The sequence below is a fragment of the Ailuropoda melanoleuca genome, chromosome 18 (assembly GCF_002007445.2).
Source record: "Ailuropoda melanoleuca isolate Jingjing chromosome 18, ASM200744v2, whole genome shotgun sequence".
Classification (NCBI taxonomy): domain Eukaryota; kingdom Metazoa; phylum Chordata; class Mammalia; order Carnivora; family Ursidae; genus Ailuropoda; species Ailuropoda melanoleuca.
In genome coordinates, this window is record NC_048235.1 from 13,292,245 (window position 1) to 13,314,085 (window position 21,841).

Sequence of the window (21,841 nt, forward strand, 5' to 3'; positions counted from 1 at the left end):
ATTTGCTCACACTTCCTCTGGCAAAATATTTAGTTTCTTTTTCAATACTAAACATGACTTTTTGCAACAAAGACATGCTTGGGCCAAACATCACAAAACCATGCGTTCAGATGAATGATCAAGAAATACAGTTGACTCATCTCCAAAACCTGATTCTAAAATCAAGGTAGGTCTTTAAGACTTTGACCGTGCCCGCAGAGCCCCACATTCTAGGGTACATTATTCCCATCATCGTATCTGTAGTTTGACAAAAGCCAGAGTACATACTCTCATATGAGAGCATATCAAGATCAGTGAAATTCATAACTACAGTGTTTAACTTCTTCTTCCATGATTACTTAAAAATTCATAACAGCATCACTAAAACTTGCTAATTATCAGGGCAGTTAAGTTAGAAACACTTCCTCTCACAACGATTGTACCACTATCCATTTTTATTTATTCCTAATTAAATTCGATTTTGACTACCTGATTCTGAGTGTGAGGTAGCCTCGTGGTTCTATTGCTATGAAAGTAGCAGGTTCCAAAGTACCACGTGAAGTATTCAATTAGATTTAAATGAGAGGAAAATACAGGATCGGTTAAACCATTTCCTCACTTGGTATACGAACTAAAAAAACAAAAAAAACCCCAAAAACCCATCCATCTTTAGTGATAAAGATACAGTTCTTTTGTGAGCATCGACACAATACACGGAATCTGTTTCTTTCCATGAAAAGCAGAGTCAAGAGAGAAGGATTCAAATTCTGTGGCTACCTTCCGGTTAACCCGGGTAAGAATGTGCATAAACTCAAGCTTGTGAGCATACAGTTTCAGCATCGTACAAAGCGACTGGATGAACCAGGATCCGTCCTTCGAATTTCGCCATGAATAGTAACCTACAAGGTGGAATACAACCAAAGTACTGTGAGTATCTGATTTTATAGATGATTCCGTAATCATTAAGGTAAAAACCAGCACAAACTTCCACAAGCGCCATAAAAAGGAAATAAACAACACCTCTCGTTTCAGGGGAGATGATGCTGGAGGTGTGGGGGGGTGTTGTGCATACACCTCTATTTTTGGCAAGGGAAAGAGTGTGGACTACCTTCCCCCCGAACGATGGTGAGCTCTCTTGTCTGGGTTTCCCTCCTCACAGGGACGAAGAGGGAAACACGCAAAAGATGCAGAGGCAAACGTACAAGAAGCACCGTTGTAAGGAGCGTGGTGTTGCCATCAGATCATTGATTCATCCAAGCAATCAATTGCTTATGTATGCACACGCATTTTCATGTCCTAAATTTGTCTACAAGGCGTCTGAATACAGTATGATAAAGACATTACAGAGGATTCAAAAACTCCAAAAAAGGGAACACAATGTTTTCATTGTGCTTTTTTCCGATTAACTCTTGAATCTATTGCTTCTAATTTGGAAGTACTTTACCTGGAAAGATGTCTTGAGGTTAAAAAGAAATCACTGAGCATATTTAAAAATGTAACACTGTTTAAAAATACATTTGTCCTCTATTTCCAAACTCTGTGACACCCTGAATTAGTTGTTTAATAAAGTGCACGATCAATCAATGTTATTTATAGGAGGACAGCTACAACACAACCACAAAAACGTGGAATAACCTCTTTCTTTTCCCTCGTTCTACTTTACCCTCTCACACACTATTCAGTTTTATCTTTATTATTTCCTATCTTCCAAAGAATTCCTGGAAAACATACCTCTCTCCTATTCTAAGAAGGTAGGCAAAGCTCTGCTGATTACCATGCATATGACAGTACAGCCCATATGGTACCGTATCACAAGATTCCAATTCATTACTCTAGATTACAATACAGTATCCTATCTGGCATTAAGTTCATGAATGACACTGTGGAAGTATGCTTTCTTATTTTGTTTTTATTATGTTCAGTGAGCCAGTATATAGTACATCATTAGTTTTTGATGTAGTGTTCAACGATTCATTAGTTGTGTATGAGACCCAGTGCTCATCACCACACGTGCCCTCCTAATTACCCATCATCCGCTTACCCCCTCCTCCCATTTTCTTATAAATGCATATTTTCCAGCCAAACTTTGGTAAAGACAACTTTCTGACATTTCTCTGTTGTTAAGGTTCCTAAAACACAGAGCCGTTAGCTGTTTATGAATATCAAAATCTTGACAGCCTTTGGAACACATGCTTTGTGTTTAGGTAACGTTCGTTATTGGTAACTGTCTTACCAGGGGCTGTAGAATAGGCATACAAGAAGTCTGCTTCGACTGGTATTTTCTGACAGGCCATGTCGTCCTCTGCTCCGCTGTCCGTCTCAATACCGCAGTCCAGTTCTGTGCCTCGGCAGGCCTAGTGGTTAGAAGATAAGCATTTAAGGGCCCTGGCTCATTCGGTTAAGCGTCTGACTCTCGATCTCAGCTCAGGTCTTTTTTTTTTTTTTTTAAAGATTTTATTTATTTATTTGACAGAGATAGAGACAGCCAGCGAGAGAGGGAACACAAGCAGGGGGAGTGGGAGAGGAAGAAGCAGGCTCATAGCAGAGGAGCCTGATGTGGGGCTCGAACCCATAACGCCGGGATCACGCCCTGAGCCGAAGGCAGACGCTTAACCGCTGTGCCACCCAGGCGCCCCTCAGCTCAGGTCTTGACCTCAGGGATGTGAGTTCAAGCCCCGTGCTGGGCTCCACACTAAGTGTGGAGACTACTTAAAAAAAAAATTTATTAAAAACCGTATGGGTGTATTCACATAACTGTTATTTCTAAGAAATGTAAAGTCTGTGTAAAAATGGATGTTAAAATGAGGAATCTTTTTGATACAAATCTAAAATGAACCTTTATTCTATATCTTGTAACTGGTAGTTTAAATGAATAAAAAAGTTACAGTAGTTGAGTAGCTTCAGGGGAAAAAAATAAATCCATTGGCTAATCCACAAATGAGTAAATTAATCCAATTAATCCTTAATAACCAAGTTGTTTAGTTCTAGATTACCTGAATAATGAAAAGTTTGGGTTTTCCAGTCAGACTTCGACAGTAATCCCCTCTGAAGAAACCTGTTAATTTTTTCAGGTCAACAGGTCCATTTGTTCCAAAAATTATTCCTTCATCCCCATGGCTTAGAAGCACACAAACAAAACTGCTCCTTTTGCTATGATCTTCTTTAGAGACTGGAAAAATGTTTACAAGTAAGGAAAATAAACAGACAAAAACCAACACAACTTCACTCACCAATCAATCTCCTATTAAACTATACAGGAGAAAGATGAAGAAGTTTGAGGACAGAACTGAGAGATCATCGAAACCCAACGTGGGGCAGTCAGCATACCTCAAACCACGTTAGGGACATGGCATGAATAACTTTTATCTTATGTATATAACATGTGGGATTATATAGAGTATGGTGCCATGGTTCCTGTGCTTTATTATTATAATGACAGCTACCCCATAATATGAAATGGGACAATGAAGGTAGGTCACTCTTTTAATTATTTCTTACCACTGTCCATTAATTCCAAAATTTCTTCGCGCGTGAGATCATTTTTATTCCTGACTTCATATTTCAAGTTCGTGAATGTTTCCCGGAGGTTTGCTGCATCTACATCTGTACCAGACCGAGCTGTCATTCCTTGAAAACAGAAAGGATTACTTATAACTGCATTAAAAAAAAAAAAGAGAGAGAGAGAGAGAGCAACTGCTCTGAAATAAACTATTCAGCAAGTCACACAATTCACAATAAATTCTTCTTTTCAACTGCTAAGAAAAGTCTATGATCATGGTAACGCAAAGTCTCTTTAGTTACTTAGCATATAAGACACTTCATAACATAAGCTGTATCAGTGTTACGGTCATAAGGATCTCTTTCACAGCTGCTTACACAGTGAAAAACACAACTGAAATGCTTACTGAGTGAAGTCTGGTTAAATTATGATTCATTTACATAATGGAATACTTTGTTGCCATTAACATTTCTGCAGACAAGGGGAGCCTGGGTGGCTCAGTTGGTTGAGCCTCTGACTCTTGATTTCGGCGCTGGTCATGATCTTGGGGTTGTGGGATCGAGCCCTGCTTTGGGCTTCAAGCTCAGCTCCGGGTCTACTTAGGATTCTGTCTCTCCTTCTGCCCCTCCCCCTGCTCACTCTCTTTCTCTCTGTCTCTCAAATAAATCTTGTAAAATCTTGTAAAAATAAATTTCTGTAGACAAAATTTTGCCATGGGAAATGGTCATTGTATTAAAAAAAACTATAAAACAACAGGATCCTACTTTTGCTTAAGAAAAAATGATATATATAATACACACATCTCACACACAAAGAGGAACTGTATTTTTTTTAAGTTCCCAACAATTTTAAGATGCATTACTACTTTAATAATATGTTTTCAGAAACCCCTCCCCACAAATCACTACCACATTAATACTGTTCACCAGGCATCCTGTTGTGAGTAATTTCCTTCAGCCCTTCCAAACACCAGTGAGACCGTGATTGTGACCGGCTTCATTTGTACAGATGTGGGACAGGGAGTATAGAGAAGTTCAGGAACTTGTTGAAAGTAATAAGGCTAGCATTAGGCCTATACCCAGGGGTACTGGGCTTTTGTCTGTCCTTTACAGTACCCCCCACATAAATGTACAGACTGATTATACAATGCACTCAGAGCTAAAAATGCAAAAACATTAGGGAGGACACACCTTAGAACTGAGGAAATTATTAACATGTATGAATAGAAAAAAAGACTCAATGTCTATGCCTACAAAATACTCTTGAGAGAGCATCTCTGAATAGTGTGACTATGAGTGATCTTAACGTTTTTTTCTTTTGCTAATCTGTAGTTTCTGAAATTTCTATTATGGCCATAGGTAATTTTTATACAATTAAAATAAGCCTATCAAAGTGTTGACTTTGGAGAGGCTGAGGACACCACGCAGCCATGTGACAAGGTGAGTGAATTCTGGTCCTGGGTGGTGAGCCATTTAATAGAACAGAAAACATGAGACCGTCAGGAGATCACTGTGAGGACCTGAACTTCACATTTCAAAGCAGAAGAAGAGCTCACTCGAATGCTAAAGCCAGACTCCTGGATTAGGTAATTTGTTGTTATGCTTATTAAAGAATAGGTTCCACCATGTAAAATTCTACTGGAAGAGGGCATCACAACTAGCAACGTGATGCAGAGTATCGGATGGTTGAAGGTGGCATCTCAACTTACAGCCAAAAGCAATACGAAGGCTCCCATTCAGATTTAGACACCCATTTTTCCAATTACTCTTTCCTCATAACTAATCTAACACCAAGTTCTGCTTCTTGTTCCAGTGCAATCTGGCTTGTTCTGGTCATTTTCACTACCGGCCCAGTAGATGGCCTCCTAAATTGGGTCTGCAGCTTCTAATTTCATTCATTAAAAATCAAGTCTAATGTGATCAATATGCCAATTCAAAGAATTATCCTAGCATCAATATAAAAATAAGAAATGGAGGGGGCGCCTGGGTGGCACAGCGGTTAAGCGTCTGCCTTCAGCTCAGGGCGTGATCCCGGCGTTATGGGATCGAGCCCCATGTCAGGCTCCTCAGCTATGAGCCTGCTTCTTCCTCTCCCACTCCCCCTGCTTGTGTTCCCTCTCTCGCTGGCTGTCTCTATCTCTGTCTAATAAATAAATAAATAAAAAATCTTTAAAAAAAAAAAAAAGAAATGGAGAAATAGCCCAAATGCCCATGCATATGGTAAATTATGCAAATTAAGCAAATGGAATATTATACAATCATTGAAAGATCTGAAAATCATATAGCAACATGAACAATGCTTATCTTACATTAAGTGGAACAAGGAGGATACAATATTGCTTACATATTGTGAATGAAACTAAGCTTTGAAAGAAACTGTCAGGAAAAAAGAATCAGGTAATACATCAAGATATTAATTAACTTCTGGGGATCATAAAGGATTTTATTGTTTATATTCTCTAAAAAAAAAAAAGTCTGAACCATATTGGTAGATTCAAGTCGCACCCAGTACAGAGACTGAGAAGGGAAATTTCGTGATCAGGACATGGTGAACCTAAGAGAGCAATTTCAGTAGAGGCAGAGGTAGAAAACAGAAAACAGATTCAAGAGGGATGGAAAGAATTGAAGATGGCAAGCTTAAAGCACATGTTTTCAAAATTTAGAGGAGACAAAAATCAGATCAAAGCTTAAGAGGAAGAAGAGTGAAAGAAAGGTCTCTCTAAGATGGGGTTCTATTATTTTTGTGGGGGGAAACAAGCAAGTTAATAGAGCAAATGAAGAGACAAGTGAAGCAGGGCAGGAGGTGGAGTCAGAGCTCAGACTGGGGGGTGGGGGCAGGTCAGGCACACACCAAGGCCAAATCCCAGCTCTGCTACTAAGTCATTTGTGTGAACTCTGTGCCAGAATTTTCACTTCTCAGCATCTAATAGTGGCTACTTTTCAGAGTTGTTGTAAAAATTAAATGAGATAATACCTATGAGGTGCCTTGCCCAGTTCTTGGAAAGAAAAAAAATACTACTCATTTGTTGCGATCCTTCTGTTATAATGCAAAAGGGAGCAGGAGCATAAAAGCAGCAAAGGTTACACAGAAGTCGGGGCAGGAGAGCCAACATACAGATGGGAGGCTAGCTGTTGGAAGAAGGAGAAATTCTGATGACGGGCAGAAGCTCAAGAGCTCGTAATGGAGGATGTGTAGGGTCCTGCTCTATCTTTACTTTGTGGCTATTCTGTGTTATCGTTTACTAACTAATAACATCAGTTCTATTTTTTATATTATACCAAACGTAAATGGTACAATATTTGAAGAGGACTGAAAATTATGTGAGGATACATACCAGTACTTCTATGAAAGTTCTTATTATTAATTATTATACATAAACCCATTTCAGGATAATCCATTTTATAACTGTTGTCCAAGGACATTCCAGAGTCCACTGATTTGCTCCCATGTAAGATCTTTCTGTTTGGAAATCAAACAACAGTTTACAAAGGTAGAAATGACCAATGCTGGTGTTCACATTAATACAACTTTTATAACACATACAAACAGTTCACGTTTGCTGAATGAATGTCAGGCTGTGTGCTACAGGCCTTTCCTGATTTAAATTTCATGAGAAACCATTTCACAGATGTGGAAATGGGTGCCGTGAGGCTCAATACTGAGGGTTACACAGACACTGTGTCAGAGCCAAAGCTGAGTGTATCTGTCGGACTTCAGAGTTCAGGCTTTTACTCTCCACATTTTAGGTTTTCCTCTAAATTTTTATAAAATTTCACCAAATGCATTTTATAGTTTAAAATTCTTAAATTTCTTATAACTTTGTGAGATATTTATCTCTCAAGGTAAGAGAAAGATCTTAAAAATTACCCTGAAAATTACAGGAAATTGACAAAATGCAAATATGACTCAAAGCAAGGTATTTATCACAATTCCTAAATTGTTCCTTAAACACTATGGGCTCAACAAATTAATAGTTAATACATAGAATCACTGTTGTAAAGAATTGGAAATACTTGCCTGAAGGTCACTTATCCAAAAACCTGTTATCTAGACCAGGGTCAAAAAACTTTTTCTCAAAAGAGCCAAACATTAAGTATTTGAGATTTGCAAGTCATACAGTCTCTGTTGCAGCAGCTACTCCATTCTGCTGATGAAAGTAGCCCAGGACAACATGTAAAGGAATGTGTGTGGCTATATTCCAATAAAACTTGACCAAAATAGACTGCAAGCCTGACCCCTGATCTAGCCCAAGGATCAGGATAGACCAGGTCTAGGGACAGCCAAACATCAATACCTAAAGTCCACGTCCTCATGCATTTAACCTGAGAGTATTTCACATTATATATAATTCTCCAAACATTGTTGGAAAAAGATTAAAATAGTAAATTAAAGCAGTCAAGGTCAGAAACAATTATATTTAGCTAAAGGTGAAGATCCCCAAAAACGGGTGAGAAAATAAACACTCAGAAAACCGAGTGACTTACTGAAGATCATATAGATTAGGGATCCCAGAACTGTAATCCCCACCACCTCCTGCTGCCCCCTTAGGAGGTAGGCTTCTCTACCAGCAAGAGGATAGCTACATGGGGAGGGGGCACGCCTGAGGCAGACCAGAGACTCAAAAAGCCTGAGGGACACGAGGATAATTTATCACTGGATAAAAATATACCCAAATCTGTTTTGGCCTCCTGTGCAATTTGCTATTAAATTATATTCTATATGATATGAAAAGGTATGAAAATATATAAATCACTTAAAAAGGTTAAAAAAAAAAAGACCCCAAACCTTCTAAAATGAGATTGTATTTCAAAAGTTTAGTTTCTAATAAATCTCCTTAGCTAAACGGACACTGCTAAATCTTTATTGGTAACCTGTTAATCATTCTGTAATACTTTCATTTAGTACTAAGATCACTAAATAATTACTATTATTTTTGTCCAAAATAATAATACTGGGTCTCAGAAGAAACTTCCAGAATTAAAAGCTCCATGAGAGATCCCAAGTGGATAATGACATGAATTACATTAACAGTGTTTGCATTGTGTTTGCATTTTATCCATCATCTGGTTATGGGAAGCATTAATGAGCAAAGTACTGTAAAGAGGAAGACAGAAAAACAAAGGGCACAAGATCATCTAAAGCCAGGCAATTCTTCCCCAGACACAGAACTGGCACTTCAGTTTAGTCTTAAAACTCATAAATAGGGATGCCTGGGTGGCTCAGTTGGTGAAGCATCTGCTTCCGGCTTAGGTCATGATCCCAGGGTCCTGGGATCAAGCCCTGTATCAGGCTCCTTGCTCAGCAGGGAGTCTGCTTCTTCCTCTGCCTGCTGCTCCCCGTGCTGTGCTCTTGCTCTCTGGCAAATAAATAAATAAAATCTTTAAAAAAAAAAAAACCAACTCATAAATAAATGAAAGCCAAAAATCTCCTCCAAACACAAAAGCTCTCATCCTGCAGACGGATTTAGGAAGTCACAGAAGCATCTAGACTTGCGAGTTTCTGCCTCTCCTGTGGCATCCTTCTGCAGGCTGGGGATGCTGACTGTGGGTCAGGCACTGTACCTCATCTTTCCCTCCAGCCTCCCCACAGTTTCGTGAAAGTTTTACTTTAAAGACGAGATTCAGGGAGGATAAGTTAACATGTGCAAAAGCCACGCCACTGTTGAGGTAGGAATTCAGCTGGTTCATTCTGGTTTGAAAGCCCTTTCCGCTTCCCTAAAGTTTGCTGTATTACATCCACATCTCGCCCTGATTATAAAGGATGGTGTTAGAAATACTCACGTTTCTGAATTTTTAATGGCTTTTGCATCTACTGTGTGTTCGGTGTTCTCCATGGATGCCTCTAACTGGAATACAAAGAAGACAGAAGTTAACCCGTCATTAGAAGACCACTGCATTATATTAATTATTCCAATGATTATTTCTCCAAATTAATGCTGTATATGGACATTTCCACATTGGTATCACCACTCCTCACCCAGCTTCACCTCTCTTGTTGAAGGATTTGGTGAGTCAAACCTAGGAGCAATAATCCTTTCTAAAAGTATGTGTAATGTAGTCCATTTCTCTCTCTCTCTCTCATTTCTAAGTGAGCTATGAAGTTCATACAGTGTACAGGTAAGAAGCATGCAGCTTGATAAATGTTTACATTTATCTGCTCCCACCAGATCAAGATACAAATTGTAACTTATTTCTCCTGCAACAGATCAGGTCCTTCATTGACAAGAACTCAGCCTTCCAACTCAGCACAGTCAAAACAAAACCCAGAAACTTCCCATCACAATGGTATACCTCACATAATACTATGCTACGGTGCTTTAGATTCTCAAGAGATACGGCACCAGGAAGTTCCAAACCTCCATATAATCTTTATCCTGAAACTGGGCTTGAGAATTCCAACTTATCTAGGGTGGTGGAATGGCTGGGGAAACCTGGAAGTGAGAACTAAAGTTCCTGCTTTCATTCTCCCATCAGACAATTCCAGTGGACCTGACAAGGTGAGTCAAGTCCCCACAGTTGAAGCAGCTACTATGTATGGGGCCCTTATTAGGCAGCCAGCAGGGTTCTAGGCATCTCATCTTTTCTCAACACTCCTCAAAGTCAGGACACCCCACTTCCAGTGATAAAATGACTTTGTCCACAGTCACAGAGCTAAGTGACTCAGGCCTTCTCCTTCCCGCTCTGCTCTGCTGCCTCTGAAGAAGCCAGTTCCTTACTACTTGTCCTCTGGAGTTCTCCCATGTCTTCTCTGGCCTTCCAGAAGTAAAGGTACTTCCCATGGCAATCTGCCTCCCTAAATAAAGAGAAAAACAAGGCCAAAAATTCTTGACTTTCTCCAGCCTCTAGAAGCCTTGGTGATCTCAAAAATTCGAATCAAAATACAACTTTAACCTGACTCGTATGCTAAGACCAGAAATCATAAAAGAATATACAAGCCCATCAACAGGACTCACCAAGCACAACAGCCTTTAGAGAAAAGCCTTTCTCCCCACTTTTAATTTAAAAAATTGTGATAATACATAAATCTACCATCTTAACTATTTTAAGTGTACAACTCAGTGACATTAAATATAGTTACATTAGTACACAACCATCACCACCATCCATCTCTAGAACTTACTTTTTTATCTTCCCAAACTGAAAATCCCTACCAAAGCCCACTCTTTTCCAAGCCCAAAGCTAAGGAGACCTCTTTTGTTCTCCAAAGCTAAGTTCCTTCCTGCCTTCTCTGTAAGTATCATGTGAACCGATGATGGGAAAAGATGGAGACAAGAATATGGAGGAAGGGAAGCGTCACCATTTCAATTCAATCACAGAGGAGAGCAGTGTTTTACTTTCTCTCAAAGCCAGGCTTTGTTTTGCTTTTCTAACAAAGACTCTTTGCTTTTCTACCATCTTGTTTCCTATAGACTTTCTAGAAAACCAAGGAAGGGTGATGAATGTAACTGGGATGAACTATCTTTTAGTCAGTAAGCAAATACTTAGTGAGCACATGCTTTGTACCAGGTACCACTGTAGGCACGAGGACAGAGTGTTAGACAAGACAAAGTTCTTGCCTTCAAGAAACTTTCATACCAGAAAGGAGAATAATTACAGATTGATAGTAAGATTTCTGACACTAATTGAGACTATGAAGAAAAGAAAATAGGGTAAAGTAATGGAGAGACTGGGAGTATGAGCTACGTTAGCTAAGGTGGTTGGGGAAACCACCTCTCAGGTGACGTTTACATCAAGATCTACATGACATTGAGGCTATCGTTGCCGGGAAGGACCAACAAGTACAAAGTCCCTGAAAAAGTTTGGTGTATTCATGGTACAGAAAGAAGACCACTTTGACCAGTGCATGGTAAAAGAAGGGAAAGCATAAAGAGAGATGAAGTAGGGAAGGTGAGATCACATAGGGTGCTTGGGAGCCGAGAGCGGCTTTGGTTTTATTCTGGTTGCAAGGAGAAACCATTGGTGTGTTTTAAGTAGAGGGGGAATGGCACACTTTAAAAAGATCACTCTGGCTGCTGAGTGGAGGATCAATTGTAGAAGACTGGAGGAGAAGCACACAGACCAATGGAAAGTCTTAGAGAATAGTTCTAGAAAGAGATGATGGTGGCTTAGATTAGAGTTGATCACTGGGTATAGGTATTTAAGAGTCTGGAACTCAGGGAGAGATCAGCACTGGAGATACACAGAGCATTCTGGTACTTATAGGGCCAGCAGGAGACTAAGAGAGGTGACTGAAACAGGTAGGGGGATGGGGAGGGGAGGGTCAGATGAATGTGGTATACCACAGCATGCAGAAGTCTTTCAAGGAGTGTTCCATGCTTTAAATATTGCTAAGAGGTCAAGTCAGTGGAGGACAGACTGCTGGCTTTGGCAAGAAGGTCATGGGTATAATGGGGATTATCAGGAAAAATTGTCCAACACCTGGAAATGGGCAAAAGAAATTATTGTATATCATTTCAGTGTGGTGCTGGGTTTGATCTAGAGGAATCTTGAGGATTAGCTGACTATAATTTATAGAGTGTCTTTTTTCTTTTTTAGGTTATTTTTTAAATTCTAGTTAGTTAACATATAGTGTAATATTGGTACCAAGAGTAGAATTTAGTGATTGATCACTTACATACAACACCCACTGCTCATCACAAGTGCCCTCCTTAACACCCATACCCATTTAGCCCATCCCCACTCCCCTCCCCACCAGCAACCCTTCTGTTTTCTATAGTTAGGAGTCTCTTATGGTTTGCCTCCCCCTCTCTTTTTTTCCTTTCCTTCCTCCATGTTTTGTTTCTTAAATTCCACATATGAGTGGAATCATATGGTATTTGTCTTTCTGACTAACTTATTTCACTTAGCATAATACACTCTAGCTCCATCCATGTCATTGCAAATGGCAAGATTTCATGCTTTTTGATGGCTGAGTAACATTCTATTATAAATATATGTGTGTGTGTGTGTGTATATATATATATTATATATTCATAGAATATCTTTTTTGTCTATTTGTCAGTCAATGGACATTTGGGCTCTTTCCATAGTTTGGCTATTGTTGATAACACTGCTATAAACATCAGGGTGCAGGAGCCCTGTTGAATCGGTATTTTTCCACCTTTGGGGTAAATACCTAGTAGTGCAATTGCTGGGTCATAGGGTAGCTCTATTCTCAACTTTCTGAGGAACCTGCATACTGTTTTCCAGAGTGGCTGCTCCAGTTTGCATTCCCACCAACAGTGTTAAGATGGTTCCCCTTTCTCTGCATCCTCGCCTACACCTGTTTCCTGTGTTGTAATTTTAGCCGTTCTACAGGTGTGAGGCGGTATCTCATCTTGGTTTGGATTTGTATTTGTATTTCCCTGATGACTGATGTGGAGCACCTTTTCATGTGTCTGTTGGCCATATGAATGTCTTCTTTGGAAAAATGTCTATTCATGTCTTCTGTCCATTTCTTAACTGGATTATTTGTTTTTTGGGTGTTGAGTTTGATAAACTCTTTTTGATTTTGGATACTAACCCTTTATCTGACCTTGTAATGACTAGGTCATTTTACAACTCTGTAGGAAATTAAGTCACAGAAAATAGATAGCTGTGCTAATGATTCTTGCCTATAGCAACAAAAATGAATTTTGTCTTTCAATGCTGCAACTGATTTTCGACCTATAGAAAAATGACACTTCCAAATTACGTTTCACTACCCTGCAGGATATTAACCAGTTCTGTTTCTATTAACAAATTCATCTCACTATACCCAACCATCTATGTTTGCTTTTCAGATTCTCCTTTGAACTGGTCTTAATATCTTACTAGTTCTATTATTAATTAAATAAAATATCTGATGCATATTTATTCTACATTTACACAACAGCCAAGTTTTAGACTTTTCAAACATTATAGTTTAAAAGGATCAGTGTTGTGGCAGTAGGTTGGGGAGAAAACAGGAGAACAAAAATGAGTACAGATAACACAAGTGAGTAAGCAGTTTTGCAGGGAAGGGGAAAGGAGAGATGGCATAAGAGCTGGAGGGGGACAAGGGGTAGAGATTTCTTGCCTTGTTTGGTTTTAAAGATGGGCCATAGAAGGCTTGCTTTCATGCTGATGAGAACAATCTGTGGAAAGTGAGAAATTAATAAGACAAGAGGACAGAAAGATCCTGAAGGGATGAAAGGGTTTGCAAATCTAGCTCACATCTAGAGAGGCATTAGTCTCAGCTAAGAACTAGTGAGGGTTCATCGCCCATAAGGAGAAGGAGGGCAAACTATTGGGGTACAACGTGTGAAGGACGGTGAATGTGATAGAAGGAGGATGAGGTACTTCTTAGAAGGTTGCTCCTATTTTCTCTATATTTAGAAGATAAACTATGAGACAAGAATCTAAAAACGTCCTAGGTGTAGTTTCATGTGTATTTACCCATGCACTATAATCAAGTAATACCAAAAACCAATCACGCACAATGCTAGCAGAGGTATGGGAGACAGGCATTCTCATACACTACTGGAAGGGGCATAAATTGGTACTATCTCTTGAAAACATCTTGATATGTCTTCCTATCCCTCAATAAAAGCTTAGAAATTTGTCTGGTAAAATTACACCTATAAGAATGCAGCCTAAAAAAATAACCCCAGGGGTTGGGGGAGAGGAGGGAAAAGGAAAGGGAAGGAGAGGAGAAGAGAATATTGAGAATTGAGAATAATTAAATTGTGGTATATCCATACATTAGTTAATATAGCTATAAAACTTTTTTAAAGAACTTATCAATTATATAGAAAATGCTTATAATAAAGGCTAAGTAAAAATAGGTTATAAAATTGTACAAAATAATATCATCTCAATTAAACACAAGAAAAAGACCCAAAGTAATTTTCCAGCATCTTTCCACATTAACCTATCTTTCAACAGGGGCTATCTCTGGGTGATGGGATCACTGGCAACTTATTTACTCCTTGATATTTTCCTGTGATTTTCTACAACATCTGTATTGTTTTTAAATTTAGAAAATAATAACAAAGATTATCTTATAAAATAATATCTATCAGCAAAAGTAGATTGCATCAATCAGAATTGTGTGGTCAATTTCAACTCTCAGCCCTGTTTCAAGAGAGCCAAAAAGAGGGTAATGCTATAACTATGAAAGTAGCAATCTTTCCTTGGCTGCTCTGTACCAAGTCCTAGTCTCCCTCTTTTTCTTTCTCTTTCTGTTTCACACATACAACAAACATAGATTAGGTACAACAAACCTCAAACGTTCTTGAACCCTAAATATAGAGACCAAATTGTCCCATGCGTGCCAATTCTGAGCAGACTATAATGCAAAATAATTATCCATCTGTGGTTGAAAAACAAAGTTGTGGTTAATTTGATGAATTCAGAGGATAGTTACTGAGTGGCTAACAATTCTCAAACCATAGGCAAATACATAATAAGTGATTTACTATTATTATATTACAATCCATAAGAAAATAGTATTATCTATATTTCAAGACTTTATGGCCAGCCTGTAGTAAATCTGGAGTGAAACAGAGTGGAAAAGAAGACTTAATAAAAATGGACATTTCTAAAGCTGAACCTGGAGCTCCTGCCAGTGTCCTTTCTAGTCCCAGAGTTTGCCTCAAATTGGCACTGTGAATGGGTTTTCCAAATGTAGGGTACACAGTATGTGTTCGGGACCCCCTAAATGCTGACAGGTTCCCACATATGATTGAGGCCTTTAAGATCTCCTGTCAAACACTTCTGCAAACAATGTAGTGATTCTTAGACTGAAATACTAACTTTTTTTTTTTTTAAGATTTTTATTTATTTATTTATTTGACAGAGATAGAGACAGCCAGTGAGAGCGGGAACACAAGCAGGGGGAGTGGGAGAGGAAGAAGCAGGCTCCTAGCAGAGGAGCCTGATGTGGGGCTCGATCCCATAATGCCGGGATCACGCCCTGAGCCGAAGGCAGACACAACCGCTGTGCCACCCAGGCGCCCCTGAAATACTAACTTCTAACAACCTTTTATCTCTTGACAACAATAAAGCTATGGGATGAAACTATTTTATCCTTATAGGAAGTTTATTTATTTATTTTTTGTGACGAGCACTGGGTGTTATACACAACTAATGAATCATTGAATGCCACATCAGAAACTAATGACGTACTATATGTTGGCTAACTGAACATAATAAAAAAAAAAAAAAGAAAGTTTAAATTTAAATAGTGATCTGCTTTCCGGAGTTTTAAAATATTTGGCTTCTTGGCTCATATCAATGTTAAGATGTCATCTAAATAATATGTGACTTTTAAGTAGTCACTTCCTTTTCATACATGTATTGAACTTTAACCAAGTCATTTTTAATAGTTAAAAAAAGTTTCATATAGATCAAGCCTAATACAAGTGATTGTAATTTAATGAGATCTGATATTAGGCATGAGATGGACGATTTTGTTTCAGTAAGGTAGTTGGTGGCTGAAAGGAAAAAAAATACGAGTTCTTTAGAATGGGATTTAAAACAGTATCTTATACTATTTGATAAGGATTTCTCAGGAATAGAGACGATACTGTGTTTCATTGCTTTCTTTATCAGTATCTGAACCATATATATTGCAACAGTACCAATTGACCTTCACATACTATCACAAATTTATATAATGATAAATAAAATCCTCATTGCATCAGACACATGCACATTTGCTCTCTCCTTGTCACCACCTGCTTTTTCCACACGAAAACACTATATCCACACTCTTGGGAGAAGAGCTTTGGTTCTTGCAGAACTTACTAATGTGTCACACTTAGCATTACCTCACCTCCATTAGCTAATGCCGGGCTGAATACAGATTATTCTGGGGATGGTGATCTCATCTTAGAAGGATAAAAAAATTATCCCTCAAGGGAAATATTTAACACTTTAAGTGATAACAGGAGTTCATGTGCTTAGAACATTTTCATTTCACAAAACATAAATGGTAAAACATACCAAAAGGGTTTAAAAAATATATCCTAGCACAGCAATGAACTTAACACTAATTGTTTCTTACTGTACTGATGTATGTAATTTTTTTTTAAAAGATTTTATTTATTTATTTATTCGACAGAGATAGAGACAGCCAGCAAGAGAGGGAACTCAGGCAGGGGAGTGGGAGAGGAAGAAGCAGGCTCATAGCAGAGGAGCCTGATGTGGGGCTCGATCCCAGAACGCCGGGATCACGCCCTGAGCCGAAGGCAGATGTTTAACCGCTGTGCCACCCAGGCGCCCCTGATGTATGTAATTCTTTCCATCAATTCATGATGCTGTTGATAATAAAGAACAGTTCTGAACATATATTAGATCCTGGAGAAATTTTAACAGACCAACTGGCATTAGATGGCAATTTCAACTTGGGTCTTAGACTCACTTCTCTAGTTCCTAGACCCCTTTAACACTTGCCACTGAAGCTGCTACAAACAGACCATCAAAAACTAAAAAAGTGTTGTCAGTATAAATGTACTGTCACTCTAAAATAGATATTTCAACATTTCATGCTGTTTTCCTAAACAACTGAAAAGTTGTAATGTTTTCCTATTTATATTCTAGTTAGCCAACTAAAGGGACCATTGTATATTGCAATAATGTAGTAAAGCAGAATAAATGATCTACAGTGAAGACAGCAGAATGGAAATTAATTTCTAAAACTGAAAATTTCTATATGAAGTGTTAAAAATTAAAAAGCCCACAAAACCCTGTTATTAAAAATGAATAGTTTGAAAAAGTGCCTATGGTAGAGATTTCAAAATAAGATATTAAATTAGTATCAACAGTTTGCCAGATTCCTACTCTGCTAACCTATTACCCAGCAGTAGGCTGTTCCAAGGGCCTGTCCTAAAAGGAAACTGAGGGAAAGGATAAACCTCTCAAAAGGGTGTGAAATCTCCAAATGTGACCTCAGAATGAATACTGCTCACTTATGAATCATCTCCATGGATCTACTCTATCTAAAAAGATAAAAAGTAAAAAAATAAAAAAATTATGAGTAAAGATTTACCAAAACACATAGGCAAAGAAAAGGCCAGAGAATCACAAGGCCATATGTGATTTGAGGGTTGTGTGCAAGTGTCGTGTAACAGTTCCTCTTGATGCTGGCTCATCTTGGCTAGACTCTGAGCCAAAAGGTACTTTTACTTATGTAGGTATGCATTTATTATTTACTTATGTGTTTCTGGCTAATCCTTCCACAATGGTCTGAGACATCATGGTCCCCATTTTACAGTTCAGCTGACTGAGGCTCAGAGAAGTAACTTATGTGGCAGAGCCAGGACTCAAACCAGGATCTGTCTGCCTTGAAGGGGGAGACTCCCACTCCTCAACATGACTTTCTACCCCATAGGAGGGGTAATACTATCTACAGTTTCAAGGAAGAAAACTAAAATCCATAACCTAGAAGCTCTAATTAAGATGAGACAGACAGCATAAATAACATGACAGAAAATGACAGCAGAGACACTTACTCTAATTAATGGACAAAATAGGAATGACAGTTATGGTGTTTTTGATGCCACTGGGTAATCTACTTCTAAAAGCAAAATATCTGGTTTCATGTTATTAAGACATTTCTATATGCCTGTAAAGTAAAGGTGAAGCCTTTCCATTATGACTTCTGCAAAGACTATACTTTTGCCAAAGAGCTTGAAAAACATCAGGATTGTATTTATGACCTATTAGAGAGGACAAAGTCTCAAAAGCAGTCACATATCCAGATTCAGTAAGTGAAACAGAAAGAACAGACTTCTCACAATAGTTTGGATAAGAACAGATTTCAGCTGTAATGTACTAGAGGTTTTATTGAAATTCTTTCTCATCAGTCTCTGAATTTCTCTGGGGAATTATAAGAATCACCAAATTGGATATTGCCATTGGACCTGGTAGTCAATCTCTTAATATTTACTTTGTAATTAAGGTGAAAACACACTGAGCAGCAAGTAAAATGAAATACAGAGTAAACTAAACTAAGTTCAGTTGTGCCGTACAAACAGATCGAACTATTCTTTCCTTTTCTCTGGAAGGGCCCCAGGACCAAGAAGACAGGCTGGAATTGTTCCCCACTGTTCAAAGCCATATGTTGTATAAAATAGATGTAGAATGAAGGATCTTGGATGCCTTTTATAAAAATTACAGGTAACCTACAAGGCCTCCTCCCTCCCACTCAGAACCACTCCTCTGTAGAAGCAGATTCTGGTTTACAACTACCTGATTAAAGAAATCCTGCCTCCAAGAGAAGGTTTGAAACTGGGAAAAGTCAGAGTCAGTAGTATTTATTCATTTGTCTTTTGCACTGTAATAATTTACTGAACTGTGTGCAGAATACTGCAGTAAACCTGAGTGTATGTAGGGATGGTCAGAGCCATGGATCCTATCCCTGTGTGGGACTCACACCTGTACTCCCTTATTCAAAAGTGGCTCCACAAGGCAGATGCCAGACAGTGCTCAGTAGGGATCAGATAACTTTATCTTACTCTACCTTAATTCAGAAGCTCTGTAAGCAATTTGCAGGCAAGAACAAAACAGGCAGAGAAATAACATTACGTAGTTAAAAAGTACAGTCAACAGACATCTCATTTTATCCTCACAACAACCCTATGAGGTGTGTATATGATTTGTGCCTGATTTATGAATGAGATAGTAAGTGGCACCCTTGGGACTTGGCCTTGAGCGGTCTGACAACAAAGCACCTGTTCCCCTCCATTACATTTGTTAAATGTGTACAAAACATTATCTAACAGCCTAAGAATGCCCACTTCTTTTTCTGGGCCCAAATACCACTGCTTCCCATATTTGAGGCAGAGTTTAAAGATCTAATAGTAGGCACTAAAACTGTCGTAAAGCCATACATGAAAATAAAGACCGCTTTTTAGCACTGAAGGGGGATGAAGCAGTAGACTGTGTTAAATTGGGTTTGAAAGCAAAACAGTAAAGAAGCATTGTAATTGCCTATATCAGACAACACGTCAGTCTCTTAAAATGGCAGGAAGCAAGGCCTTTTTTAAAGAGACCAAAAGCAAGTTTGATTTAATTGGTACAATCTTTCTTTCTTTCTTTTTTTTTTTTTTTACTGTTACAGGTTTTATTGCCACACTTCAATAAATTGTTCATTGAAACACATTCTAACTTTCACCAAAGCCTCCTTTTACAAAAGAGCAAAGCAAAACCAAAGCTCAAACATCAGGTTGTGATAGGGATAACTTAAGCTTTACATTTCGTTCTTGGAGGGCATGTAACTCCAACACAAAGTGGCTGAGCATATTTTGATAGAGGCTGGTCTAAATACCTTGCTTAGCACCTGTTACTGTCTTGCATATTCACATTGTCACAGTGACTCCATATTTCGCTTCTACTATTTGTTTCTAATTCACATCTTTTAATTATGATTTGCTAAGTAAACCTAAAATAGGTTTATTTTTTCTAGATAGGGCATAATTATTAAAAAGCATAATACTGTAGTAAAGGCATTACATGTGCCAGGCCCTATAAATGGGGAAAAACAATAAGGAACAACAAGATAACAACATAAACATAGTCCCTCATGGAATTTGCTTACAAACTAGCAGGGAAGATAGTAAACAAGCAACTGCAAAGGATATGCCATTTGCTTTTTATGAAATGCAAGATGCAAAAGGAAATCATAATAGGAAGACTTAACCTTGAAGTACTTAATGAGAATAGAAACCTAAGTAGGAATTCCTCAAGCAAATGTGATGTGATGAAGAGAGAGAGGGAACACAGAGTGTTCCAGGCAGAAAATAGGTATGAAGATCAGCCTGGCTGTTCAGTAAGTGAAATGGTGGTATAATGAAAGATAAGACAGGGGAGGAGACCAAGGCGCCAACCTATGCTTGGCTTTGTTAGCCTTGTTAAGGGATTGGGTTTGTTCTATGGGCAAAGGAACAGCCTTCTAGAATTCTGTTTTATAAATATCACTCAGCTTGTGCTGTGAAGAACGGAATGAAGGACAGGCGGAAGGGTCTGGAAGTATGGAGGCCAATGAGGAGGCTGCTGTAGCCAGGTGAGAGCCTAGGGTGGTTCTGGAAAATGGAGAGAAGTGGACAGAGCTCACGGATATTTAGGAGGTCCGGGTGGCTTGATGGCTAACTGGAGAAGGAACAGGGAGAGGTAGCTGAGAAGGCTGGTTTTTGGCTTGGATGCCACTTACTGAGTACAGGGACAGAGGCAGCTTCTGCATGGCTTGAGAACAGACCCAGTGAAATCAAAAGTGACAAGTGTGAGAAAGGCACTCTTTTCCACATGGCGTGAGGGGATTTCGAAGCAGCTCCTAGGTGACTTTGGCAACAGGTATGTAATCACAGGGAAGAGCTGCAAGGATTTATGGAAGCCTGCAGGTCTGAAAAGGAAATGGAATTCAAGGCTTGAAATTTACTTCTCTGGGAAACTGAGTTGCACAGTCAACCCGAAAAACTGTAGGTCTGTGACAGAGAAAGCAGCAGAGACCAAAGCCTCTTCCAGTAACAGGAAGATCAGCTCGCGCCTCTCAGCAGCACCAGGCTCGCCCCAGGCCCTCTCGGGGTACCATTTCTTGGCTCCGATCATCCGCTCATCTCTTCCTGATCCAAATGTCAGCCTAAGGTCCTGGCCGCCCTCACTTCCCAAGCATCCCCCTGCCTTGGGCTCCAACCTCCTATCACCTGTCCTCGCTCCCCCCCGCCCGCCCGCCCCGAGTCCAAACTCTCCTGCAACCCGGCCTCCGCGCTCTCGGCCCGGCCTCTCGATCCTCCAGCCCTCCGGGCTCCGCATCTGCAGCCAGATCTCCGTTCCCCGGCCTCCACGTCCCCTGGTCTCCCCCACCCCCCTCGGGTGTCTCGCTAAGCAGGCTTCTGGGCACGTTCTCGCACCCCTTGTGCCATAACAAAGGATCCGCCGCACGGACCGGGCTCACGTCCTCCTCCCCGGAGCAGCTGCAGGCCCGGGCAGGTCGCCGGGGCGGGCACAGGGCTTGGGAGGATGGAAGGAGCCGGCCCAGGGCTGACGGGGCCGCGGCGGGAAAGGCCGTTGGCACCACTCACCGCACAGCCTCCGAACAACAGCCACGTACTGACTCCTCTCGCGCGCGTTAGGTTCCCCAGACCGCAGTCCGCAGCTCGCAGCCCGCAGCCCTAATAGGCGTGCTCCCGGGAGGCCCCGCCCCCGCTAGCCCCGCCCCGGTCCCGCCTCCTCGCTCTCCTTTCTGCGCTACACGTCCCTCCGGCCAGTGCTCTGTCGTCCCCGCCACTCCATGCCGCTCCCTCATAGGCCCAGCTCACTCCTCTCCTCGCCCCCGCCGCCCCATGCCGCTCCCTCATAGGTCCGGCTCATTCCTCTCCCCGCCCCCGCCTCCCCATGCCGCTCCCTCATAGGCCTGAGCGCTCCT

The 21,841-nt window shown here is 40.1% G+C and overlaps 1 protein-coding gene across 3 annotated transcripts; it reads right to left on the reverse strand.

The window, feature by feature from the left end:
- Window positions 1-419: 419 nt before the first annotated feature.
- Window positions 420-21,635, reverse strand: CASP3 (caspase 3). Of its 3 annotated transcripts, XM_002914016.4 has the most exons (8): window positions 21,498-21,615; window positions 10,194-10,270; window positions 9,259-9,323; window positions 6,813-6,937; window positions 3,478-3,606; window positions 2,973-3,148; window positions 2,213-2,333; window positions 420-878 (listed from the first exon to the last, which is right to left on the reverse strand). In XM_002914016.4, the coding sequence occupies exons 2-8, from the start codon at window positions 10,254-10,256 to the stop codon at window positions 649-651; spliced, it is 909 nt and encodes a 302-aa protein (XP_002914062.1). In that variant the 5' UTR covers window positions 10,257-10,270; window positions 21,498-21,615; the 3' UTR covers window positions 420-648. The 3 variants fall into 3 exon arrangements, with proteins under 3 accessions (XP_002914062.1, XP_011235867.1, XP_034503481.1); XM_011237565.3 differs by lacking the exon at window positions 10,194-10,270 and having other exon boundaries at window positions 21,498-21,635; XM_034647590.1 differs by lacking the exon at window positions 10,194-10,270 and having other exon boundaries at window positions 6,813-6,933; window positions 21,498-21,588.
- Window positions 21,636-21,841: the final 206 nt, after the last annotated feature.

Bases quoted from the DNA above. Each gene is read 5' to 3' on its own strand.
- CASP3 (XM_002914016.4), bottom strand. From the start codon at position 10,256: ATGGGAAGTACCTTTACTTCTGGAAGGCCAGAGAAGACATGGGAGAAC. The intron at 6,938-9,258 runs GTGAGTATTTCT...ATTTCCAAACAG, and splicing joins GCCATTAAAAATTCAGAAAC to AAAGATCTTACATGGGAGCA. The intron at 2,334-2,972 runs GTAATCTAGAAC...TCTAACCACTAG, and splicing joins CCAAACTTTTCATTATTCAG to GCCTGCCGAGGCACAGAACT.